This window comes from Gopherus evgoodei, chromosome 11 (assembly GCF_007399415.2).
Source record: "Gopherus evgoodei ecotype Sinaloan lineage chromosome 11, rGopEvg1_v1.p, whole genome shotgun sequence".
NCBI lineage: Eukaryota > Metazoa > Chordata > Testudines > Testudinidae > Gopherus > Gopherus evgoodei.
In genome coordinates this window covers 38,562,823-38,590,405 of record NC_044332.1, presented here as the reverse complement: position 1 = coordinate 38,590,405, position 27,583 = coordinate 38,562,823, and the positions used below count along the sequence as shown (strand labels likewise).

Sequence of the window (27,583 nt, the reverse complement as noted above, 5' to 3'; positions counted from 1 at the left end):
CCCTTGTGCACCCCAAACCCCTCATTCCCAGCTCCACCCCCTCCCACCTGCCAACTCCAATTTTGTGAGCATTCATAGCTCGCCATACAATTTCTATTCCCCAATGTGGCCCTCGGGCCAAAAAGTTTGCCCACCCCTGCCTTAGGGTAAGGAACTTACTTCCTGTGGATATTTACCTTAACCCACCGCCTCCCCATTCAGAAACATTTGTAAACACTTCTAATTCAGGAATGTTTTTTATCTGAATTGCTATCAGCTATGGATAGTAACTCCTTCACCTTGCACTTTCCACCATATTTGTATAGCTGTCATTTTGTCTAGCTTTTTATCATCTGTCTTGTGTGACACATTTTAGCTACTATATATGATTATCATATATTAATTGCTTATAGAGTGCCTCAAGTGCCTTGGTATTAGGCCCTTTTATAAATATTATATTGTTATTAATAAGTGAACAGCTGGGTCAGATAATGGAATTTTGGGAATCCATTTATCTAAATCCCCAAGAGATCATGCAGACATGCTACCATCTCATGGTTGCCTGCCAAGTGTCTCACAACAGCATGGAGGTTTTCAGCTTTCCACCCTATGCTCTGTCGTTGAAAGATCATCATCAGTAGACACATTAAGGACTATCCATTTCTAATTTTTATTTTATTTCAAGTTAAAGCAGTTCTAGGAAGTGCATGGTAGGAGCACTGGAACATGAGATTCCTCAGCACTGTACTGTATATCATGTGGAAAAAGGCAAAACCTATGTGTAAGGATGTGGACTCACTCCTGCGGTGCCTCCTGCTGGTCATCCGTGGGAATTAGCTCTTCCAGCATCTGGGAGCACCCCCTGCAGGCTGGTGATCCGCCTTACCGCTGGCCTCTGTGGCCCTCCCAGGACCCCGGTGCCCCTTTCTCCGGGTTGCTGCCCCCCTGGCATTACCCCCACACTCTGGGTCTCCCCACTCAGGGGAACCCCCACCCACTAACCCCACCTCGCCTCAGTGTAAGGCTACTGCCAGTCACTATCTAGCCCCACTCCCTGGGGCAGACTGCAGTATACACCACTCATCACAGGCAAGGTTGGGTTGGACCTGCTGCCTCTCTCTCTAGCTGGGCTGCCCCTCTGCAGCCCCAGTACTGTTCTTAGGCCCTCAGCTAGTCCCACAGCCTGGTGGTTTTCCAGGCTAGAGCTCTCAGCCCTTCTAGCCTTCCCCTAGCCCTGCTCCACTCCCAGTACCCTGCTCAGTTCCCTAGCAGCCAGGCCCTTCTCTCTCCACAAGCAGAGAGAGAGACTGTTGAGCTTCTGGCTGCCCTAGCCTTCTTACAAGGCCCAGTTGGTCTGTTTGGGCTGTGGCCCCAGCTGCAGCCACTTCCCCCAATCAGCTGGGGTTTTGCTCTCTTCCCCAGCCCCAGCTTCAGGGCTGGAGCAGTGCTCACCCTGCTTCACTGTGTCTAAAAATAATGGGCCCTTATTCCCAGGAGAATATGACTACACTATTACTGGCTTTTGGTCTACTGTTGCTATTTTATAAACAACATTTGCATCCATTTGATTTACAAATAAATGATAGGTAAAGGACATCATCTCCAAATTTTGTACAATGTGAGCTGACTATTATGAAAACCCAAATATCTTGGCAGTTTAAACCATTTTTGAAGGAACTACAGCTATGTCATTACAACTAAGGGCATTATATTTGCAAAACTGAGAAGCAACAATATTTCTGCCTGAACAAAAAAAATCTCGTTAAAGTCAAACAAGAACAGAGGTAACTTTCATGTAACAATTTATAAAATTCAGAACTGGAAGGAATGATTTATGTTCTGCAGCTATGCACAAGTATTTTGTTTAGAAATCTGTCAGCATACTTTACTACCTTAACACTGTTAAGAGTTCCCAGAGAACATTCCACATTCGGGAATGAAAACAAAAGGTCACTTCTATTGTAATTTTTAAAAATGTTCTCCGATATACAATATGTAGCAGCAAGCACAGCACGACAATAATGAAGGAGAGGCTTTACAGTGTTCACTTCTGTCTGTAACAGAGTGCTGTTGCTGTTAGCAATCGATAAACATTACTCTGCTACCCACTGATAAAAAACAAAGTCTAAACACCACATGGAACTATTAAAATCTGTTTTAAAAAAAATTATCAACATGGACCAAATTTTCAAAAATGAACAGTATTTTTGGGAGCACACTTTGTGAAAAGGCCTGATTTCCAGAGGGTAGATGCTTTTTCTTTAAGGTGTCCAGTTGGGCATCCAAAAATTAAGATACCCAGATCACTAGCCTGTTTCCTTAAGTCACAATTCAGAGATAGACAGATACAATGTGCTGCAAAACTGAACCAAAATATGAAGTTCCCACCAACACAACAGTGTTTAATTAATGATATAAACTCTACTCTGTCAATCTCTCTCAGGTTTTTCTGTAGCACCTGTCAGTGCAATGACTGAGCTCTGCTCTGAAATTCTCATAATAAGATCAAACCATTTTCTGCAAGTTGTGCATCATGTTTTTCCTCTACAGTATTTTTTAGTTAATTTATATTTAATTAACCTGAATATTGAACCTGGTGCTGCAAACGCTTACTACTGGATGTAGTCCTACAGATGACAATTTGAGTACTCAAAGTGCTACACTCATTAGTAAGAGTTTTTAGGATCATGCTCATAGCCCATTTTAGTAAATTTGCCACTTCAACCAGAGCTAGGATAACTTTACAGGCACAGTTACTGTAACATAAGGAGCAAGAAGTCTTTTTTTTTAAATAGCAATGCATCAGGAAAAAAAGGATAAATTTCCCTCCTTCAGGCAATTTTTGAAGTCTACAAAAATCTTGCTCTGATAAGGAAGGAAGAAAAAGAAAAGGGGATGTATGAAGGAAAGGCTATTGAAATACAATCCTGGGATCTGTGAAAGCATCCTAGCCTAAAGCAGGGGTTCACACAACAAAATTTTTGGTGGCCTCAGACTGCGGCCACTAACTCTTGCTGGTGGCCACGCTGACACTTTTTCCTAAAGTACTTAATTAACTTTAAGAAAAACAAAATAGATATGCATATACATGTATACCAATCACTGTAATTTATTTGGGTAGGGTTTTTTTTCAAACTAAGTAATAAAAATAATTTAGAACAGTACAGTAAGAAACAGCTGTTTTTTCAAAACCTGCACTAACTTCTTAGCTCCTAAAGATCCCTGTCACACATATTAATAAGGTAAAATGATCAACATCATTTTATGTTGATATAGCACTTTTCCTCCCACTGAGACTCAAAGACATTTATAAAGTAAGGGGAAAACAGTTCAGGATATTTCCACATATTAAAAGCATGGACAGCATGAGGAGGCCACTGTCCACAGTTGTCATATCCTGCAGCGGATTTCTGCTATGTTGGACCAAGAGCAGAATCAGATCTGTCCCTGAGAGGAGTGTTTTGGCACAGACCAGCAGAAGTGTATGTGCCATGAGAGAGGGGAGTGGTCCTGGCTCCACACACTAGTTCAAAAGTGAGTGCAATTTCTACCCACAACTCAAGTCAGAACTGGAGGAGCATAGTGGCCTGAAGAGCAGCAGCACAGGCTCCACCTCACACATCATGAAGTCACAACACTGTGACAGACCATACCTTAGCCTTCTCAGTGGCAGGGGCAAAGCCACCAGCATTTGCCTACTCATCTCCCTTTGCTGGGCATGGAAACGTTAGGCCCTCCAGACAATTCCCAATCCTTCCTTAGCACTCACTTGTTTCCTCACAAACAACAGTCTGTACTCTTCTTCTCCAGCTTCTGGCTTTCTTCTGAGCAAAACAGTTTCCACTGTCAAAGCAGAAGCCCACCCTCACCCCATGATAACTGCTGGTTCTGCTCCCCATTTTAGCCCATCCCAGCTCCACTGCAATCTGCCTACCTCCATACCCAACATGTTCAGCATGTAAATCCCACCTTCTCATCTCTCCTCAACCATCCCTCATTACCTAGCTGAACTCATTCTCAAGTCTCTCAGAGGTCCAGCTGTCCTCTTTTTACTCTTTGACTTGGAGATATGGGTGGAAGATTTGGCAGTCTATGGTAGGCTGATAGGCACATAATTGGCAAGGGCAGAATATTCACACCGGGAAAGGGGTATGTGAAGAAAACTTGATGCATTCTCTCCAGGGCCAGAGGACAATTTTGCCCTCCTTAATAAGGAAGAATTCATTTCATAATGTGATAGAGCTGAGGAAGGCATCGAACAAAAATATCACAGGTCATTAGAAGTCAAATAGTAGCCAAGAAATGATAGGCTGACAGTGAAATCTGAAAAACATGCTAGCACTGAGAGAATGGACTTCAGTTAGAGGCAGCTATTTTATGAGAAATTCATATATAGATCACAAAACGGCACAAGAACATTTCAGGTTCTTGGGCACATAAATGGCTAATTTTGACATTTAAGCGTAGAATTTCCTTTGTTCTTTTCCTTCTTTCTTCCTTTAGTTGCATGTTCTTTTTATCTCTTTAGATAAAGCTGGTCTAATTTATTCACCCATGTAATGGTTATCATGGAACTCGATGTGCCTTCAGAAAAATATTAGGTTTACAAGCAGAAAAGGGCAAAGGATTTTCCTTGCCTATTATTTGTATACACACTATTGTCTAGAGCCAGGGACAGCCATGCAACAGGCTAACGGGGCACTTCTACGTTAATGCTGATAACCTCTGCATGAACAAGTACTCCCTTGAGAAGAGAAAGACCTTGCATTTGAGGCATCACTAACTATTATTTCAGAAGGCATATGGAAGAGGCACATTAACTAGAAGAGCACATTTGTTTCAAGGTGGGCTTCAGAAATTCAACAGCATTGACATTTCAGGTTACAGATTGGCTTTACTCTGGCAACATTCCTATTAGCACATCAATGATTGGGTATTTAGACCTAAATTTTCAAAACTGACTAGTAAGTTTGGGTGCCTCAATTTTTGGTTGATGAGCTTGACACACCTTAAAGGGGCATAATTTTTCAGAGGGGGAGCACCCCCATCATTGAAGTACACAGTCTCTAGTCTCTTTTCAAAAGTAGAACAGAACAGATCTTCATTAGAGAGTAGTGGCTAGAAGGATTATGACAAAGCACCATGGCCAGTTTAGGTGTATGCCATTTCTTCAGAAACAATCTCTAAAACACTCCTCTTCAGCCTTGAGGGTCTGTTGGTTAGCATTTCCAAGATGTTCATGGGATATTCTCAAGAAATTACCTGATCTATTGTTACAGAGCAAGCAATTATTTAATGATGACATTCTCAAACCAAGACAGCCAAGTCAGACAGGATATGTTATTTCTTCTCTGTTTTTAAAGTAAGAGTGCCAACAGCATCTCAAAGATGAAACTCAATCCACCATAAAATATTTTCAATTGCAGCCAGGCAGAGATAAGCAGCCAGGGCCTCTAAATTCCCAGACAAAAAAAAGTAAGTTAATTAAAGACTGTACACAGGAAACATTAATAAAGCAAAGAGGTCTATGACCTCTACTTTCCAGACAGACATGAAAAAGTTTATCTCTGGCTTGTGTGAATAGTATGTGATCTCTTAGCAATTCTGGGAGAACCGATAAGTTAAAATAAGGTATCCTGTCTGTAGGAGGTGATAGATGGAGACAGGGTCTTGACACAAAGGGTAATAAGCCTAGCATGAAGACCCACCTAAACCAAGAAAGATCATTGGCTCTCCAGGAGTCTGCTGATCATACTCCAGCTAATTCTGGAACCAAGAGTTTTAAGAAGTTCATTTCAGTGTAGCTTATGCTTGGCTAACAAAAGTGAAAATATTTTTCAATTTTCCTGACATCAATTTTTTCCAAGGAGCAAGGATCTCTCTGGCATTAGGTCTCTCTACCATCATTGCTCTTCACAGGAGCACATGAAATGAAGAGGGAAATGGTCCTTTGACTCAGTAATACCAGATCTTTGCCTTCCAATAGCACAGATATGGCAAATTAATTCTGTGAGAAACACAGGGTAAGAACCTTAAGATTATTCGTTGTATATTCCCATTTATCTCTGAAGTTACTATATGGCTTTGTTAATTATGGCATTTCCATTTTATTTAGAATCTGAAATACATTAAACACATTCTTAATATGAAATTAGCATTGGTATTTTAATTCATGAAAGCAAGGATATTAAGCATTGGGGTCCCTGTTGGCACATGCAGTAATTGTTATCACTACAATGACTGCGGTACCATGGTATCTCCTTTTCTATAGGAAGGTATCTTGGGTTCTGCAGATATGTAGGGCAGTGAATGTTGAGTTTATAATGGCATCCACGAGTCTAACCAGTACGTATAATGTCACAGTGCTGTAGTTGCTCAGGAGTCATAGCTAATTTTTCTGGATTTCCTTCAATTAGTAGCTAACTCTTAACATTCCTTTAACATAGTTCTTTGAACATAATTTCCTTGTGTTAAAAAAAAAATAGGCACAAAGGCAGAGGGATCACACATTTAAAAGGCTTGCTGAAGCATCAACACAACTCCTCAAGTATCCCAGTCCCCTAGATAAACCAAGAAGAGCCTCAAAGCAACATGCTTCTCAGTGCATCTCCAAACAGAAGCAAATATTTGTTTGAACATCCCACATATGTATGAACAGGGCCAGCGCTTGCATTGAGGCGAACTAGGCAATCGCCTAGGGCGCCAGGATTTTCGGGGGGTGGCATTTTGCTGGGGGGGGTGGGGGGCGGCAGGTGGCTCCGGTGGACCTGCCGCAGTCGTGCCTGTGGAGGGTCCGTTGGTCTGCGGCTCTGGTGGAGCTGCCGCAGTTGTGCCTGTGGACGGTCCGCTCGTCCCACACGGCTCAGGTGGACCTCCAGCAGGCACAGCTGCAGCAGCTCCACCGGAGCCACGGACCAACGGACCCTCTGCAGAAATGGCTGCGGCAGCTCCACCGGAGACGCAGGATCGGCGAAATGGCCGTGCGCCTAGGGTGCGAAAAACTCTAGTGCCGGTCCTGCGTATGAAACCAGTCATGCAATCATTTTAATGTCTAAATATCGAAGAGCAAGAGTAAGTATGTGAATACAATCTTAGACATGCATGGAAGGCTAAATTGTTCTGCTCCAGTAAAAGAGCAGGGAGAGGCAGGATGCAGAGAGGCTACAACCAAGGCCTCTCACTCCTGTGCCTGCAAAACACACCACTACAGCAGATCGTGGAGGTGAGGAGGGCATTTCTGGTATAAGCTGGGAAATGATACGGTATAGCCAGTAAGCATATGACTGTGCTGATCGACCAACCATACTGCTACATACACATGCATATTGTAGGGGAGAGGACAAGCTCTCGTCAGTCACTAGCAGTCTGCATGGTTCGTTTCCCTAAAGCCTTGGCTGAAGCGTGTCAATCTACCGAGCTCAAGTCTTTCCAGAAAGTCCAATAGCAGGCACCTCGTCTCAGCAGTGATGGGAGGAGGAGAAGGAGAAGGAGGGAGAGGAAGGAAAGATTCGTGCCCTCATCTCCAGTTCTGTAGTTTTGCATCTCTTATACATTTGAGTGCCTGCTCATAGCTGCAGGGGGAGGATATGGTCACCTATGACTCTCCACATTCAAAACGTTTTTGCCTCCAGTCTTGGCCCTAGTTAGCAACACTTTGCGCTTGTACAGCATCTTTTATAAATACTGTACCTGTACATCTATGCCAGACATGAACTTTTACAATTAAACCATGTTGCAGTTATCTGAGCAACAAACTAAAACCAGCTGAATGGATTCTTGTCAAATGTCTCAGAGAAATTCACATATGCGATGAGCATAAGGATATAATGCAATTTTGGGGAAAGTTATGAGCCAGTAAAAACAGGATCTTAGATTAAAAGTGGACTTCCAGCTGTACCATGGCACTAAATCATATATACTGCACCTTAACATGTTTTTAGAAGGATCAAACCTCACTTATTTTTCTTCAGTGGCATAGTTTACAGCTTCACAAGTGTACCCTAGTTATTACTTATCTGAACAAATGTTGTTAGCTTTCTCTGATGGAATACTGCAGTAAAAATGAGTAACAGAAAGCAACGGTGAGCTAAAGGCATGAAGGCTAAAAGGGCTAGTTCCATTTCCCCACTAATCTGCACAAGAGGTTGCACTGATTGAAAGAGAAGAGAAACAGCTTTTACATACACAGGACAGAAATGAGGTGGCTTAAGGAAGGCTGTGCATTACGTAATTGAATCAAGCTTTAGGGGAAAAATCAAAAACAAAACGTTACTCCAATCTCAGCTTCTATATAGGCCTGATCCAAGACCAGTGATTGCAATGGAAAGCCTTCCACTGGGTTTAAGGTGGATCCTGATCCTACGGGCTGTTGAATGTGCTCAACTCCCACCAAAGAAAACTGGAGAGGCGGCATACAGCTCCTCCTAGGGTCAGGCCACATTACTATTTGTCCAGTGAATAACGGAGAGAGGAAATCCCAAATACTTTCTGACTTACCCAATCAGCACTGCAGGAAATGAATTCACCTTGTACATTAATAGACCAGATTCCTGTCGTTTATTTCCAGATTTTCATTTCTTGATTTCAGCCAGACAAAGGGAACAGAGAATCAAGCTATGACCAACTATTTTGTAGATAATGATGCTTTCCCTTCACAACACTAGATATATGACAGCTGATTACTGGAGTATTTGATATGTGGGAAAAAAAGGTTGAAATATTTATTATATTGACAGTCTCAGTACCACAAAAATTAGAATTAATTTTATTTCCAGTCTAGTACGAACTGGATTTTATGGAGATTAGGGTCCTCTCTCCCCCCTGCTATGCAGCTGCAACGAAAACACTGCACATAAAAACACAGCTGTCCAACTATTTTTGAATATCATGTTTTCTAAATCTCTAAAAATCATTTTTAAAAATGGCTGCTGCAAGTGTAAAAGTACATTTGAAACACAAAGGTAAAAAGATGACAAGTGCCATCTTGTGGGCATTTGATGTACACAGAATTTAATCTTGCTCAGTTTACAGCACTGCAGGATTTGCAATGGTTGTACAGCAGAAGAGCAATTTAAAAATTTATCCAATTTGTGCTTTACTGCTAATGCATCTACAGAGCATTCAGCAATGGCTAGGTCATAAGCAGCAGTCTCAGCATACCTAATATATCAAACACAGCTGTGCCTGTTACAGTGCCCTGCCTTCTTCCCCCACATGTTTTCATATGCTTAGACTGTAAGCTCTTTGGGGCAGGGAGAATCTTTACTACAATGTTCAGCACAAAGGGGTCCCAAACTCATACCTGAGGCCTCTGAATGTTACCTCAATACAAATGAAATTCAGGCTTAATACCCTCAACCAAAAGCAGATTGTATTATATATTATATGTATTACATTACTGCCGGAGCCTCTGATCAGAGTTAGGGTTCCACTGTGATAGGGTCTGTACAACTACAACTAGCAAAAGGATGGTCTCCGCTTCAAAGAGTTTACAATCTAAGTAAAATATAAGAGACAACAGATGGTGCAGGGAGGAGGAGCACAAAGTAACAATCACAGCAGGTCAGAAACCAGAATTTTTGTCTGAGGGAAATTCTGAATTTTTTAAAAAAAGTTTGATTGGAACAAAAAGCCAAAATTCCTCAATTTCCACTATGAAAAAAAATTTGAAAAAACTGATCTGATATCATCCCTGTTCAGAGACCTCGCTTATTTCTTGTTTCATTTCTTCCTTTCCTCCTGGGCTTGGGGTGGAAGAAGCAGGCAGTTTGTCACAAATACCATCTCATTCAAATCCATCATCACTCAGGTGCACTGTCTACAGTGGCCTGTGCTTATCTGACTTACTGTCCACTTCACCAGCAACTTCATCAAGTGGTCAGCGTCTGAAAAGATTTACAAGAAGACAAGATACTTTTTTTTTAAATTAATACAATCAACTGGGAAGTTGAAACAGGTCCTGAAAATTCAGACACATTCTGGACACATAGTCTGAAGTAGAACTGAAGAAGAAATACAAATATGTTATAATTTTTTTTTAGACTACTAAAAAAATAAAAACTTTCAAACATTCCCCAAACGTAATCCCACCAACCACAGCTAACCACGAGTGTGGCTATAGTATTGTCCTCACTTGCAGAGGAAGATTTTCCCCAATGGGCACTGGTGGCAGCTTGGTTTCTCCTGTTCTCCACCAGCACCATGCGGCTCGGCCCCACTCTGGAGCACCACGTGGCTCCTGGAAGCCATGGCATGGCCTCACTCTGGGTCCTAAGCACTCCAATGGGAGCTGCAGGGGCAGTTCCTGCAGCTGGGGCAGCGTGCAGAGCCGGAGAAAGGACATACCATTGCTTCTGGGAGCTGCTTGAGGTAAGTGCTGCTTGGAGCCTGCACCCCTGAATCTCTTCCCATGCCCCAGCCCCAACCCTCCGCCCACTCCCCAAACCCCTTGATCTCAGCTCGGAGCACCCTCCTGCACCCCAAAGCTCTCATCTCAGCCCCACTCCAGAGCCCACACCCCCAGCCGGAACCAGCACCCCTTCCCGCACCCCTACCCCAGCCCCGATGATTCCCCTCCTGCCCTGCCCCGCTCGGTCCCAGTCCAGAGCCCCCTCCTACAGCCCAAACTCCTCATCCCCAGCCCCACCGCAGAGCCTATACCCCCTTCTGCACCCCAACCCCAATTTTGTGAGCATTCATGGCCCACCATACAACTTCTAGTCCCCAATGTGGCCCTTGGGCCAGAAAGTTTGCCCACCCCTGGACTAGATGATCTAGTGGTCTCTTCTGGCCTTACACGCTATAGCTACCTAGCAGTTAAAACTAAAGGGAGCTTGTCTCTACTAGGATTTTGCAGCAAGATAGCTATTGTGTATTAGTTATCACACTCTAAACTCCTCACTTGATTAGCAGTGAAGCACTTTATTAGCCTAAATTGCCAGGAGATTATTAAGGGCATATCTGATTTCTGCCTCCTACTACAGATGCACCACAGAGTTTTGTGGCAATTCCGGTTCTACTAACTAAATAAAAAGGGAAGCAATATATTAATTCCTTTCACCAGACTGAGGGCTAGTCTACACCTTCATGAGGGCGTAGCTACCAGCGCTGGTAGCTCTCTTAGGCCTTGGCTACACTGGAGAGTTGCAGCGCTGGTGGTGGATTTACAGCGCTGCAACTTACTCACCGTCCACACTTGCAAGACACATACAGCGCTGCATGTCCCTGGCTGCAGCGCTGGCTGTACTCCTGCTCTGCCTTGGGTATAAGGATTGCAGCGCTGGTGATGCAGCGCTGCTCCGCAAATGTGGCCACCAAAAGTGCTGTAATTGGCCTCCGGGGTATTAGGAGGTATCCCAGAATGCCTGTTCAGCCACTCTGCTGTTTTGTTGTGAACTCCGGGCTCCGGGAGCTGCTTATCTAAAAAACAAACACAGCTCGTTTGCTCGACCAGAGGCAGGCTGGGGAATTTCTTTGGAATGTTCACAGCTTGATAGTGTTTGCTTGAGGAGAGAAGCAACACAGCGGGGAGGGGGAGGGGGGAGTCAGTTTTGGAGCAGCTGCTTATCTAGTCTGAAGACTATTTGCATTTAGTGAATAAGAGAGGGGTGGGGGAAGGGGTCGAAACTTTTAAAATGATTGAAGGTTGGTGCTGTGTATCTTCCAGTGCTTAGAACTTGCAAGGCAGGGAGCTGACGCAGTGTCACCTCCAAAAATCCACTCCCTCTGTCTCCCGCATGCTCCCTGTCACACTCCACCCCACCCCCCTCTTTTGAAAAGCACGTTGCAGCCACTTGAACGCTGGGATAGCTGCCCATAATGCACCACCCCCAATGCCGCTGCAGATGCTGCAAATGTGGCCATACTGCAGCGCTGGTAACTGTCAGTGTGGCCACACTGCAGCGATTTCCTTGCACAGCTGAACGAAGACAGCTGTAACTCCCTGCGCTGCACAGCTGTAAGTGTAGCCATGGCCTCATTCAAATCCATCACACTCAGGGGCACTGTCTACACTGGTGCTTTACAGTGCTGAAACTTGCTGAACTCAGGTAGTGTTTTTTCACACCCGAGTGAGAAAATTGCAGTGCTGTAAATTGCCAGTGTAGACAAGCCCTGAGCGATGATGGATTTGGATGAGCTGGTGTTTTACAGGTCACCTTAACAATGGCTACTCCAGGTTCACAATTTTCTAAATCTCTTTCCCCACAACTAGTTTCTCTGTTGCACTAGCAAAAAGCTGTTCTACTTGCAAAAACTACACACAGAGAGAAGGAGCTGTCAGAGGCACTCTGGTTAGTGTAAAAACCCTGCTCTGGGGCCTCTCGCATCACAGACGCTTGAAGTCAGACTAATGCAATAGACAAATGATTGTCTGCAAGCCAGTGTACCAGCTCTGAAGAGCTTTGGAGAGTGAGGGTTTCTCCTCTCTCCAGCTGTCTGTGGTTCTTTCTGTACATTGGTGAACAAGAAGACTGCTCTGGCTGGGGAACACTAGGAACAGCACTTAGGAGAAAAAGTGGGAGACAAAGGTCTGGCCCTGCACAGAGGGAAAGGCAGAGCTAGGGGAAAGACTCAGCATGATTGGTGCTTGAATACAACCTGCAAGTCTCCCTCCTAAGTAACTTCCACTTTTGGGGGGGCGGGGGGCGCGGAGTTGAAATCACCTTGTTTCTTTTCCTCTCCATTTTCAAGTAATTTCTCCTATTGTCATTTGAAAGACAGACTGGTCCGAGTAATGAGAACTTAGATTTATTTCCTTTTTTACAATAAGGAAGCATGGCACTAGAATTGTGGTAGAGTTTTGAACAGAAAATTTTATATGATCATTATTACATTCCAGTAGCACCTGCACACATTACATGAGGCTGGGACCCACTGTACTAGGCACTATACAAACCCAGTGAGATGCAGTCCTTGCCCTGAAAAGCTTCAATCTAAAGAGAAAAGACGAACACCCCCAGCTCCAACACAGCACTTTTCATCAATTGATCTCAAAGCACTTTAAAAGGAGGTCAGACTCATTAGCTTCGTTTTACAGGAAACTGAAATACAGAAAGGGGAAATGACTTGGCAAAGGTCACTCAGCAGGCTAGGGCCGTTCTCCTGACTCCCAGTCCTAGGCAGTCTAATAATTCATTAGAAATATCACCTCTCCATACAAAAAAATTTATTCTGCATTTTAAACTCCGTCTTTGATCCTTATAAATAACTCCATCATAACTGCAGTCAGCAGCATGGGCTGTGCTTCAGAAACACATACAAAATATTCCTGCAACAATGACGTGGACAAAAGTCAGGGAAAAGAAGTAGCCATGCTTTGCATCAGTGTTCCCTGCAGAGCCACCAGATTGCTACGCAGAAACAGGGTTCAAAGTTAATACAGCTCCAAACAGTATTATCGCCTGTCAGCCACCTCTGCAGTTGCTGCTGCACACTCCTGGGGGAAGGGAGGAACAAGACAATAGAAGCATAGTGTACTTTACATCCAACAATTAAAGTATCAACAGACCAAGTCTGACACCAAAAAGGTCAAAAAACCCTTAGAAAAATGCTCTTTAGGCTTCTCTATGGAACCCTATGGTTCCGAGAGAGAGAGAGAGAAAGACCAGTGCCTACGGCACTGGAGTAGGACTCAAGAGACCTGGATTCTATTCCCAGCTCTGCCCCAGCTTTCTCGGCAATGTTAAACAAGTCATTTTTCCTCTCTGTGACCCAGCTTATCCATCTGTAAAATGGGTATAATGAGATCTGTGATGAAAAGCTCTATAAGCTAGCTGTTATTATGCTCAGCTTTTTCAAATACCTGAGTGCAGAATTGAGGGTTCTGCAAAGGGTTTTCTCCAGTGTTTTCACCCTACTTTATATAAAATTCTATATATGGGAAAATAGTGGTAAGTTAGTCTCTGACTTTTTCTGTTTAATGTAGTTTCCAAATTTGATTTGGGGGCTTTTTATAACCTGTGAATTAGTAAATATTACAAATAGAGGTGCTCTGATGCATTATTGGTTAGCTTGCCACAGCCACACTGGAGACGCATAACTCTTAACAATTCTGCTTTACAGATTGGTTAGGACTGGACCACTGTGTTGGCAACTTTCTTAGTTATACTTAGGATATAAGTGTACAGACTGAAATGCTTTCAACATCCCACTGGCAGTCATATTAAAGCAATGTTACAAGTAAATTCATATGCTGGTGTTACCAGAAAGGGAAGTAGAGACCCTCTGGAATACAGACCCTTTGGAATTCTGTGCCTATAAAAGCTAACAGACAAGAAGGTTTATTTTACCTGGTGCCAACAAAAATACCAGCACTTAAAATAAAGCCTTTTTTTCCCCCTCACTGCTGTTAAGGACTCCTGGTAGTACTTGTAAGGGTTCCAGAATGAAATCTACTAAAGCAATCTCAAAGTATCTCTGACTCTCCATATTAGAAACTTATAGTTTATTAGCATTTTTCATTTCCTTATTTTTTTCAGTAGTAATTTTCTTTGGACAGTTACCTCTCTCTAATAGTTGTCGCACCAGCAAGGGTCTTCTTCATTAAGTAAACAACTAACATAATTCCTTTACATATCATTTAGGCTGAAACTGAACTGTATTTTTCCTCTATATTTTTATTAATTTATTTAAATAACACTTATTGCAACATTTTAGTCCCCCTAAAATCAGATTCTTTCAAAATATAAATGTTGCTTCTAATTAGGAAAAAAATGCACAATTTTACTTCAAAGATAGATGACCGGTGCTATTAAAAAGGACACTCAAAGGGTTATTGTCATAAACTTAAAAAGATGTAACTAATCCCTGGTAACCTGAAAGTGAAATCAGTTAAATGAGATTCCTTGCTCAGGTTATACTCCCTCCATTGCCTGGACACTTGTTCATTACTGTAGACAGGGGCGGCTCTAGGTATTTTGATGCCCCAAGCATGGCAGGCAGGCTGCCTTCAGCAGCTTGCTTGCGGGAGGTCAGCCGAAGCTGTGGGAACAGCAGACCCTCCGCAGGCATGCCGCCGAAGGCAACCTGCCTTCTGCCCTCGCAGCAACCAGCTTGGCATGCTGGTGCCTGGAGCCGCCCTTGGCTGTAGAGTTGCGTATGAGCTGCAAACTCTAATTGTTTTCCTCTCAAGAAGAAAGATTGATTTTTTGCACTAAACCATTAAATAGTGAGTTAGGTATATGGATTCTATAAACATTGAAGAAAAATCTGGAAGACCAAATTTTGGGCCTAGTAAATAATGCCTGTTGACTTTTTACAAAGATTCTTGGCTGCACTCTCATCAGATAATAGTCTGACATCGAGGAGACCTGCTTATACCGTGCCAGGTGAGAATCAGAGACTTAAACCTTAGATTATGCTGCAGTAAGAATCCTATGCTTATTGTTACTCCCTATTCTGGATCTCTCCATGCTCCCTGCGCCATAGGAATTATCCTGGTAACCCTCTTCCATTGCTCCAGCACTGGGCAGAGGGTTCTTCCGCTATATTTTCAAACTAGTGATCCATTTGGGTGATGGGGTACTCCTGTGTCCAAATGCTGAATGGGCTATGTATGTTTAATTGACCCTCATTGCCTGATGTACCAATAGTAAGAAGTGGGAATCCAATACAGGCAACCAGGGTATTTAGCAGGAGAAGTTATTTGCCTTCACTTTTGAAGTTGGAAATTCCCATTAATAAGTTACCCTGGGGAAGCCACTTCCTAATAAAAGGCCCCGTTTTTTAAAACGTTTTGCTGGGGAAGGTCACCTAGCAGAGTCACTCTGACAAGGAAGGAAGCACGAAGGAGGGAGCAAGGTAAGGAAAAGACTGTTAGTAAGAAGGATGCCATGGGCTTCTTTGGCTTGCAAGGCAATAAAAGAGAATTGATAAAGGGAAGAGAAGAGAAGAAAATGGACAGGAAAATAAAGGGAAAGGACAAAAGCAAACAAAAGATTGAAAGAAAAATGACACAGTTGCCACCCCTTTAGCATCAGTGATTTAATTTATACATCATCTTATATTTTATTGGTTACCTGCACAATGTCCTCCAGCTTGAACTAATTTGAGGCAGAGGTGAAAAGGCATCCTGCACGGTGACATTCAATGCTGCCGGGCACTGAGGGTATGGCTACACTTGAAATTTCAAAGCGCTGCTGCGGCAGCGCTGCCGCAGCAGCGCTTTGAAGTGTGAGTGTGGTCGGAGCGCCAGCGCTGGGAGAGAGCTCTCCCAGCGCTGCGTGTAGCTTGCAGCGCTGATTACACTGAGGCTTTACAGCGCTGTATCTTGCAGCGCTCAGGGGGGTGTTTTTTCACACCCTGAGCGCAAAAGTTGCAGTGCTGTAAAGTGCCAGTGTAGCCAAGCCCTGAGGCATTTTCATCATTTGTATTAATCACCAAACGAAGGTGCTCATCCTACAAAGTGCTCTACACAAACAGACCCATGAATCTTTACAGAACCTCATTCTTGGTGATAGGTGTCATGCTGGTGCCCAGAACTGCTTGTGGGATCAAGGCTGAGCCTGCCGCTACTAGGGCAATCTGCTACAGGGACACAGAGTTGCTATGGGCTGAGGCCAGAGGATGCAGTGTTCCAATTCCTTGCCCCTAGTCCGCAGAATGTGGATTTGCTTACATGAAAGATCAGACTATGTCATCTCATGTCATATCAGTGTTTGCTTGTAGTGAAATAAAATCCTAACTAAAGGTTCTCACCAATCCAAGCTGTCACCTCAGCTCCAGAGCTCTCAGACACTATGCAGATCTCCCTGACTGACTCTCTACTATACTTTCACTCTGATGTGGACAGCCCCCACCCAGGACTGGAATCTGCAACGCTGCCCCACTATACTGCCATATATAGAAACTGAGCTCTTGGGGATGACACTGAGATGAATTATTGTTAACTTGGCGGAACATAAAATACAAGCTGCCATATCACTCTCTTTTATCAGTCATCTTGTAACTGCCAGGGTGAGTGAGGCCCGGAGGAGCTACAGCCACCAAGCCCCCAGGGGGTTTTAATTTTGAATGTTTTAACACACCAAAGCTAACCTCATCTTTAGTTTATTTTTTCAGTGAGTTTACAGCTCTCTTCCTTGCAAAGGTAGCCTTGAAAAATGCAAACTCTCAAGAGGATTAAACTTTGTTAGTTGTTTTTTCTAAAAATCACAAGGTATGTACAGCCCTTCCTGCAACTAGCTCTTAAAACCTGAGAAATCCACAGCTGTGGATCCCTTGATTTTTGAGTAGACACCAGACCAGTTTCTCACTACATGTGGGAATTCCTTCTGCTCTTCCAGTAGCTGCACAACTGCATTCCTGGCTAGCAGTTGGCTTGCGGCAGCTAACTTAGCTGAGCAGTTAATATGGTCTATGGCCACAAGGTGGTGCAGCTAAGACTAACCTGACACCGAGAGCAAGGAAAACTGTAACGAGGCCTTTTTGGAAAAAATTGTGTCTATGAACTTATTTTGGGGCTAATGAGTGTCATAAATTATACTTGTATATGTCAATATATACTCTTCAAAAAGGGTTGTGCTGGGTTTATATTTGAGCTTATTACTGAAGGCTGTTTATTTTAAGTCAGAGTTAAAGCCATTGGTGTTGTGATGAAAGTAGTATTCTTTGTGCTTGATTAGAATGTACATCTGCATATCATCATACAGGCAGTGGAAACTTTTAGGTTTGTAACAAGACATTTTCTTGCTTTTAAATGTTTTGTTTTTGTAGGTTGAATGGAATTTCTCACGTTTCTATTTTATGTATTTTTTATTTCATGTAAGAGGGTTTTTTTTTAATGTAAAAAAGATACAACTGAGTCGCTAGATTATTGAATAAGAGGACTAAATAGTGCTGGTCAAGCTCCCTTTGCTCGTTTTCCTTTGCTTTGCTCTGGTCCTGCAGAACCGGCTTCATTCAGTGTGCACCTGACAAGATATACATGTTCACTGTGGCTGGGATTTTCAGAAGCATTTAGCATAGGCTTAACTCTGCTCTCACTGAATTCAATGGGAGCTTTGTTATTGATTTCAGGGGCAGAGCACTTAGGCCAGCACTGAGGGCTTGTCTACATTGGCAATTTACAGCGCTGCTACGTTCTTGCTCAGGGGTGTGAAAAAAAATCCCCCTGAGCGCAGCATGTTTCAGCACTGTAAAGTGCCAGTGTGAACAGTGCCCCAGCGCTGGGAGCCATGCCCCTCGTGGAGGTGGTTTTTTTAGAGCACTGGGAGAGCTTTCTCCCAGTGCTCTTCTGCAACTACACAAGCCACGTTAAAGCGCTGCCACGGCAGTGCTTTAGTGTTGCCAGTGTAGACTCAGGGCTTGTCTACATCACAAAGTTGCAGCGCTGGTGAGGGGGTTACAGCGCTGCAACTTAGGAGGTGTACACATCTGCAGGGCATCACCAGCGCTGCAACTCCCTGTTTGCAGCGCTGGCCGTACTCCCGTTTTGTCTTGGGTGTAGAGGATCCAGCGCTGGTGATCCAGCGCTGGTAATCAAGTGTAGACACTTACCAGCGCTTTTCTTGACCTCCGTGGAATAAGCAGGTATCCCAGCATACCTGAGGAAGCCTCTCTGGTAATCAAGCAGGTCTCCTTCCCCGCGGTTTGCTCCGGTGTTCTCCGACTCCCCCCCCCAAGCGGGTCTCCTTCCCCGCTGTTTGAGGGGGGTTCGGGGAACGCGAGAGCAAACCGCGGGGAAGCAGGTCTCCTTCCCCGGTTTGCTCTCGCGTTCCCCGAACCCCCGTGCAAGCAGGTCTCCTTCCCCGGTTTGCTCTCGCGTTCCCCGAACCCCCGTGCAAGCAGGTCTCCTTCCCTGGTTTGCTCTCGCGTTCCCCGACCCCCCCTGCAAACCGCGGGGAAGGAGACCTGCTTGCTTGGGGGTTCGGGGAACGCGAGAGCAAACCGGGGAAGGAGACCTGCTTCCCCACGGTTTGCTCTCGCGTTCCCCGAACTCCCGTGCAAGCAGGTCTCCTTCCCCGGTTTGCTCTCGCGTTCCCCGAACCCCCGAGCAAGCAGGTCTCCTTCCCCGCGGTTTGCAGGGGGGTTCGGGGAACGCGAGAGCAAACCGCGGGGAAGGAGACCTGCTTGCTCGGGGGTTCGGGGAACGCGAGAGCAAACCGTGGGGAAGCAGGTCTCCTTCCCCGGTTTGCTCTCGCGTTCTCCGAACCCCCCTTGAAGCCGCCCAACAGCGCTGCAGTGTGGCCACATCTAACACCACTTGCAGCGCTGGTTGCTGTAAGTGTGGCCACTCTGCAGCACTGGACCTACACAACTGTACCAACCAGCGCTGCAAAATTGTAGATGTAGACATACCCTAGCTCTTGAGTGTTTTTGAAAATTCCACCTCACGTAGCTAAGCTAGCCATACATGCATGTGCAGCACAGCCTGCTTCCAGGCCAGAAGGGACCATCGTGATCATCTAGTCTGAACTCCTGACCATGGAAACTAAACCCACCCACTCCTGTTTTAGACCCATAACTTTTGGTTTAGGTACTAAAGTCCTCATATCATGATCAACGACTTCAATCCACTCTAGTTTAAATCAGCAAATGACATACACCCTATGCTGCAGAAGAAGGCTAAAAATCCCCAAGGTCTTAGCCAATCTGACCAGGGGAAAATTTATTCCTAACACCGAATATGGCAATCAGTTGGGCCCTGAGCGTGTCAGCAAGAACCACAAGCCAGACAGCTGTGGAAAAATTGACTGTAGTAACAGTAATGGAAGGGGAAGGTGATTACTGGATTTGGATTAATCACTTCTTGCTCCACCCTCTGGTACATCTTCAGGCATTTCACTTGCTACCTGGTAGGACCAACAATGGTCCCCTGCAGCCCTGAGCACAAACTGAACTCAACAAATAATGTTACTAAGTCTCTCCACAGTGACCTCCATCACTGAATTCAGTTCTAAAACCTCTTTTTATTAGCTACCTGTACACATTATTGACCCAATCTCATCAAGCTTCATCAGGTAATCCTGAACTCTGACTACCCCTCTAAAGATTCTTTTCCAATATTTAAAGTAAAGTCTGAGTTATCTTTAGCCACTGTATTCAACCAAAATTTTAAGAATGGTAAATTGAGAAGCTATGACCAAATTTTTTAAACCCTCATTTATAAAGTGTTCAGTGCTCCAAATTTATGATCAATTGATACCACTATATCAGTTAAGAGATCTGTTTTATTTTCCAAGTTCCTAAAGCAGGTGTTTCCCTCTTGATTTTTTTCAGAGATTGCACTGGCAGCAAAACCCCTTCAAGGTTACTATCCTTATTTGCTTCATTAGATTCTATGAATTAGAGAATGGTAGCACAGCATCTGAGAGAAAAGAACCTTCTGATTCTCAGTATTAGGACTCATTTTCCATCCCAAGACCCAGCTACTGAGGCTGTAGAGACGAATACTCCCAAGATTTCCTTTCATAACACTCTTTATTTGTGTTTTAGGAAGCATTTTCATTATTAGCTGTTTTAAAAAATTCAATATCAGCCTTGTCTATCCTAGAAACATTGCCCTGATGTAATTCAATAGGTTATAAATCGATTTAGTTAAACCAGTGAAAACCATCATGCAGATGGCCTTTAACCATTCAAACATTGTTTAAATCAGTTTCGCTTGTGTCAGAAACCTAAGCTATTTTAAGCAAGGGTTAAATAGGGTTTAAGTGCATCTACTTTATAGATTTGTGCCAGTTTAATTACATTGCTTTAAAATCTATCTACACTGGTGCAATACTTCTAGCATAGACAAGGCCTTAGTGCAATGAGGATAATGGTATTTAACACTTTGCAAAGTGCTTTGAGATTCTTGGACAAGTATTATTACAAAAGAGATCAACTTTGAATTGCAACATACTCTTGCTTTCCTCCTTCATGCATCCCTGCATGAAGCCCTTCTTCATCTTTTCTTCCAGTGATCTTTCATGGGGAAGACACACTATTTAGACTATATCTACATTGGCAACTGAACGACAAATCTTTTGTCTTTCAGAGGTGTTAAGCCCCCACCCTTGAAAGACAAAAGTTTTGCCACAAGACGTGCCAGTGTGAACAGCACTGCTCACTGGGGGTAGAATTTTTTTGTCAGCAGGAAAGCTGACAAACAGTGGCTATATTACACAACGTTTAACAGCATAGCTGTAAAATTCAGTCTATTGGGCCAGAGTTGGCAAGTAGTATAATATTTGGATTTCAATGGTCTTTGGACACCCTAGTCAAAGGACAAATATTACATTTGATTTTGTTCCTGCCTCACTCTTTCTCCTTATACTGGCACCATTAATTCCATTTCATCTGATATCTTTCCCAATTCTCTATAATCTATCCTTGTCCAGCCTCATTTTAAATAACCTTTCTGGGCACTTTAACCACGGCTTGATCTCTCACATCATTTATTGGTAGGCACGCTTGTGATGCTCATGACCACAGAATGTGAGCATTTCACAAGATAAAAGGTGCATCACTTGATCCCTTTTATTTCTTAATCACTCAAGAGATTTTATCCACCACATTTTTCATGACCAGTGTGACGATTTATGCCTTTAGGGTCCAGGCAGCATGGCCTAGTGGCCAGAGTCTATGGAGCAGCCCTTAGGTGTAGGGCAGCATGACCTAGCAGCCAGAGTCTATAGCGTCACCTTTAGGTGCAGGACAGCGTGGCCTGACGGCCAGAGTCTACAGTGTGGGGGGCCTGGTTGGGGGGCCTGGGCCCTCCCTGCTCCATTGGGCCCTGACCCAGGGCCCTAACAGTGGTGTAGCAACTTGCCACTGACTCAGCAGCAGGGTCCTACCGAAACATGCTGAGGTTTCCCGGGTGGGAGGTATCACTCCGTCACCCTCCCTGGGTCACTTCCTACCACAGTCTGCGTTGGGGTCTCCCATGAGACTTTGGATTCTCCGTGGTCATCTGGGCCAGTTGTCTCCTGTGGCTCCTTCAGTCACTGGAGTTCATGCGGGCCCAGGGAAGCTCCGATTCCTGGCGCCGTCAGAGGCTGTGGCTGGCCCATTGCAGAGCTTCCCAGACACGTCCTTCCCCTGCGGCATCCACTCAGAATGAGCTGTGCTTCCTCCCTTTATACTGCTAGAGCATCTGGAGCATGCCCATTCCTGCCAGGGAGGTGGGACTTCTGCTGTCAATACATGGGCTTAACCCTGTTTCGGCTAGTGCAGGGTAAGCTGATCCAGTCACAAACAGTAAAAACATGAGTACAAGTATGAATCATATTTGCAAATATTTTCATGCTAGAAGAGCTCTCATGGCCAATTAAAATCATTTTCTTTTATTCGCACAAGAGAACTGATGAGCCATTATGAAAAGTAAACAAATTCTTAAAAAAAATCAAAGGAAATTTGCAATCACTGAAATAGACAGAATATAAAAGTATATTATTTTCAAAGTCCTTTAAACGAAGCTTAGGTCATCCAATCAGAGAACTGAAACCATACTATGGGCACTGGGTGTCTAGTCACATGCAGTAAACAGCAGATCATGAATAGCAAATACGTATACTAATCAGTTCATGAAAGTTTGCGGTTTGTTGACAGGGCCGGCAGTCGTCTAGGGTGCCAGGATTTGGGGGGTCGGTATTTTGCCGCCCTTGGCGGTAATTCGGCGGTGGGGGGTCCTTCTGCGCTCCTGGTCTTCAGCGGCATTTGGTGGCGGGGGGTCCTTCCGCGCTCCGGGTCTTCGGCCGCAATTCTGCGACGGGTCCTTCACTCACTCCGCTCCGGGACCCGCCGCTGAAGTGCCCTGAAGACCGGGAGCGCGGAAGGCCCCCTCCCTGCTGCCAAATTGCCACCGACTGGGAGCGCGGAAGGACCCCTGCTTAGGGCGCCAAAAACCCTGGCACCACTCCTGTTTGTTGAACAGTAGAACAAACAGCTAACAAATTCCTAAAACTCACCAACTGCTGGGAGCTAATTAACACATAAAAGTAATGAATTAATCAGATCTATTATTTTGAACAAATAATTCAGGAAGATCTCTATTTTTCACCCAACAAACATTGTTACAGACTTTCAATCCTCTTTCGCTGTGGCCGTAGCACAGTGACTGCTCTCTCCAGTAGTCAACAACCTATACGGTCTCTCTGACCTGAGCGCAGCCTCTCTGCTGGCAGCCCCTCCCCATCTGGAAAAGCCATCCTGTATCCCTTCCACTTAATACACTCCACAGTTTATCAAACCTCCCACCTTCCCCAGGAAGGCCTGGGGAAATGGACAGGCCCTTGCAGCATTCAAACTAGGCAACTGTGACTTGAGCACCTCAGATGATCATGACTGCCATTGTATGGGCATAAGGAGAGAAGGTAACCAGCATCCAAATAATTAAGGTTTTAAAGGCCAAAAGCAACACAGTAAACTGCAATGGGAAACAAAGAGGAAGCCAAGCAGATCATGGAGCAGAGGGTTAACACTGCTTAATATGCAGGCAGACACGTTCTGCTCCAGCTGAACTTTCCAAGTGGTCTTCAGGTGCAGCTCCCATCAAGCACATTATAGTAATTACATTACATTACAATGTGGTGACAAAGGCACGGAGGGAGGAAGATACATGTCAGGGCACCATCTCACTTGGCAAGTGAGAATGGGGACAAAGCTTGGTCACCACTCCTATCTACCCCTACCTCTAGAAGCTACATACCTTTCTTAACCTTCAACACACTTGAGAGAAATGAAGGGTGGGGGGGAGGGAGGGTAGCTCCATTTTATGGGAGCCCAGCCAGCCAGTAACTATAAAATCCCTCTTAGTAGCTGTTCTCTAATTGCTCTACCTGTAAAGGGTTAATAAGTCTCACTGCTATGCATAGGTAAAAGGAAGTGAGTGGGCACCTGGGCAAAAGAGCCAGTGGGAAGGCTAGAACTTTTAAAAATTGAAAAACAACTCCCCTTTTGTTTGTCTGTCTGTTGTTGTTCTCCCGGGGAGAGGTGGACAGGGCAGAGCTATGCTGTAAGAAGATGGGCCAGGTATGAAAAAATCATCAGTATCATACCTAGAAACTACTCATGTAAAACCTCAGATATGTAAGAAGATCAAGAAATGTCTAGGAAGATGCGATTAGGTTTATCCCTTTTATTTCTTTATGGCTTGTGGATTCCTCTGTGCTAACCCCAGGTGCTTTTGTTTTGCTTGTAACCTTTAAGCTTGACCTCAAGAAAGGTATTCTGGGTGCTTAATCCTTGTAGTTCCTCTTTTAAAATCCAGCAATAGCCTGAGTTCTCAGATGTATTTTTTCTCTTTTTTAATTAAAAAAATTTACCTTTTTAAAGAACAGAATTGGATTTTTGTATCTTCAGAGGTTTGTGCACATGTTGTTTAATTAGCTGGTAGCAACAGCTGATTTCCTCCCCCAAACTCTGTTTTCTCAGCTCTTCCCCGGAGAGGGGGTGATAAGACTTGAGGGTACCCCCACAAGAAGGAATTCCCAAATGCATCTTCCTGGGCTCTCAAAGGGGTTCTGCACTTGGGTAGTGGCAGCATCTACCAACCCAAGGTCAGAGAAAAGCTGTAACCTTGGGAGTTTAATACAAGCCTGGAGTGGCAAGTATTAATTTTTAGAAATAAAAGTTATGTTTGACATTTACATGAACAAATTCACAGTTCTGTGTCTCACAACAACTATACTGCAGCCTCACTGCACATATTTTGTGCATTTATCTACATTTTCACTCACATACCTGCATTAACAATTGCCAGCGATGAAGAAGAACTTTACTTGTTTTCCATTTCTCAAAGGAATCATTTGTATTTATTACCATCTATTGGGCTGATTCGTAATTTTATTGTGATTTTTTTATTCCCTATTTTGTGCTTTTTAAAGGGGTGAAGTCAATGAAGATATGACAAGATACACCAGCTGCAAGAATCTTCAACAGATGCAAGATATTATTAAAAACTAGACACAACAGAGTGAACTGAGGACAGAGTAGAAGTCCTCACATTACATTTCTTCACTCTTGTTAGTCTAAATGGCACTGGTCCATCCAAAATACTCGTGATGTCTATTTATTTTGTAATTTTCATTGTTTTACAAAAAAGAACAGCAGCATCACATCTACTACATAAAATACATATATGAAATAAAACAAGAAGAAACAGAAAAAATCAACTTGTAGATAACTAAGAAGTGCTTTTTTGTTATTGTTAACTTCAGTGTTTGTTTTGGTTATTTGTAATTAATTATACAGTCAGATTATGACTATGATGGAACTACCTATGTAACTTCTCACCAATGTAAGTAAAAGGTTCATAATGTAGCTCTATTTTCTACACAGTATAAAAGTTGTTTGATTTTATTAATGTTTATGAATAACTGTGACATTTATCTAGTACTGTTAACCTCCTACACCTGCCATCTCTTTCTCTATTAGGTAAATTACACTGATTTTTAATATATACAATAATATTAGCATATAAACATCAAATTGCTATTTGGTCTCTATATCCTGCATTGGCAAAAGGAATGGACTTCAGCCCCAAACATGCAACTAGCACCAAGACCCCTGTGCCCACACTGAGGCCCCTTGAAAAGTCAGAGGGACTCTGCATAGGCACAGGGATCCACCAGAAGGCCTCAGCGGCAAGATCAGGGCCTACTGTTCGTTCCATTTTCAACTGTTTTAGGATGCCCAAGATTGTAAACCAAAAGACTGAAACAGAAAATATAAATTTAAATGACAGCACTGTAGCTAAATACAACACCAGCTAGACTTCAACTGAAGAGAACTGTTCAGTGCGCATGCTGCATTTGGTCTTCAGGGAGTACAATATACTACAACAATTATGATCAGAAAGAGTGAAGAATCATGTCTGATACTTATAAGACTTTGCACTAACCTCAGAGTCATAAAATAAATTGAAACAAATTATTTACACAAGGAGTAAAAAAAATTAGAAACACACTTCAGATAAATGGTAATTATGTAAAAATACTTACTGGAAAGCACTTCTGAATTAAGAGGCATCCATGAGTTGTTTATAAGAGCAATGAAATTGGTTCCAATTAATATTATGTTAATATTAATCATGTTAATTTTTGCTTCCTTTGTATTGCTAGCTTTAGCATAATTAGGTAAATGGACTTCGTGCCGCCCAATACCTTTTTAAATTGCAAAATAAGTAACATGCACAATAATGCTGAATAATCTTATTTAAGAGAAATCACATGTTCAACTGTTAAAATTGTAGTCTTTACATTTTGTTTTCCAACACATTGTTTAATGTTACAAAAAGACTCAAAGCCAACATTCATAACCTTTAGATACTGTGTTCTTTCATGAATTTGTATTATTAAATATAATTATAAAAACACATCTAATTGTTATGGTCAATTAAGCACTATACAGAGATATTCCCAGAGGAACAGGGGTTGTCTCATTAGCTAATTTATCATTTTGCTGTACAATTCCTCTTGCCATCAGAGCACTTTTTAAAGCAGCATAACTTTTATTTACATTACCATTCAAATATACTTGCACTGCAATGTCCATGGCATTGAGCTATATCAGTAAATGCTAGTCTTGTGCACTGCACAGCAACAGTAGTAATAGCTTTGGGGCTATAAAGAACTAACGGGGGGGGCGGGTATTTTTCGTTTGCAAAACCATCAACTTTATAGTAATAATCAGGTGATGTGTAACTAGGGGGCTCACGCCTGAGAATATCTGTAGCCTAATAGTGCAGTGCCCAATAACTGTAGCTAGCTATTACTTTACAAACCTGAAATTAACAGAAGGAGCACACGCCCATAGGCTCTGCCTTTGGAAACAATGGGAGAAACTAGCTTTATCTTGCTAGCCATCATCCGTGTACAAGGAACGTCAGACAGCCCAGAATTATTGAATAGCCACAGACATACCCCCACCCACTAGGCTTTCTCCTGGGAGCAGGATGAGCCAGCCGGAGCCCTACTGTAAAGCCGGGTTTTACTTACCAAACAAGGTTAGGGCCATTGTAAAGATGCGGCAAGTCGCGGGATCACGTCAAGGCAGGTCAGACAGCGCGGAATGGGCATCGGCCCAGCAGCTCGCTCATCAGCTGGGCGCAGAGGGGCAGGCAGAAATCCCTGTAATAGAAGTTGGACACAGGGTTGTCAGAAGCCCAGCAGGGAAAGCCACTTGCGGCTGCGATGCGCACAGGAGCCTGGGGGAGTTACAACCCAAGGGGGGCTGCGGAGCTAGTTCTCCCTGGCTCAGAAGCCAGGAGCGCAGCGCAGAGAACGGGGCAGCGAGCAGCAGCAGCAGCATGGCTGTGATAGACAGTGCCAGCCCGTACTCACTCTCCGCCCTCCCACCCGCTCACACTGCAGCCTTCAGGCTCCGGGAGCCATCTTGCTTCACCACATGACCGGCTTCTCCTTCTCCTGCCTCCCAGGCCAGTCTGCGGATGACTGCGTGCGTTCCCATAGCAACAGGGAATTCATGTGCCACCCCATCCCCAGCCTCCAAGCAGGCCCTGCTAGCCTGAGCTCAGGGAAGGGTGCGTACAGCACCGACCCAGCTGGGGCTGGGGAGGGAGATAGGCAGGCACTGATTGATTTGGGGGGCAGGAAACAAACCTGGAAAATCTCCCCCCTCCCAAACTCTGCCCTTCGGCTCCGAGCATGCAGCAGCTGCAGGC

General features: G+C 43.9%; 1 protein-coding gene across 3 annotated transcripts in view; it reads right to left on the bottom strand.

Moving 5' to 3' along the window:
- CHN1 (chimerin 1) overlaps positions 1 to 27,334 on the bottom strand; it is a 160,760-nt gene extending 133,426 nt beyond the window's left edge. For 2 of the 3 annotated variants that reach the window (XM_030580866.1, XM_030580867.1), the window contains exon 1: positions 26,898 to 27,029. In XM_030580866.1, the coding sequence (XP_030436726.1) occupies positions 26,898 to 26,916 (19 nt within the window). In that variant the 5' untranslated portion in view covers positions 26,917 to 27,029. Of the gene's footprint in view, positions 1 to 25,901; positions 25,914 to 26,897; positions 27,030 to 27,242 lie in introns of those variants that run through there. The other variant, XM_030580865.1, reaches the window with a different exon arrangement.
- Between the last annotated feature and the right edge of the window lie 249 nt (positions 27,335 to 27,583).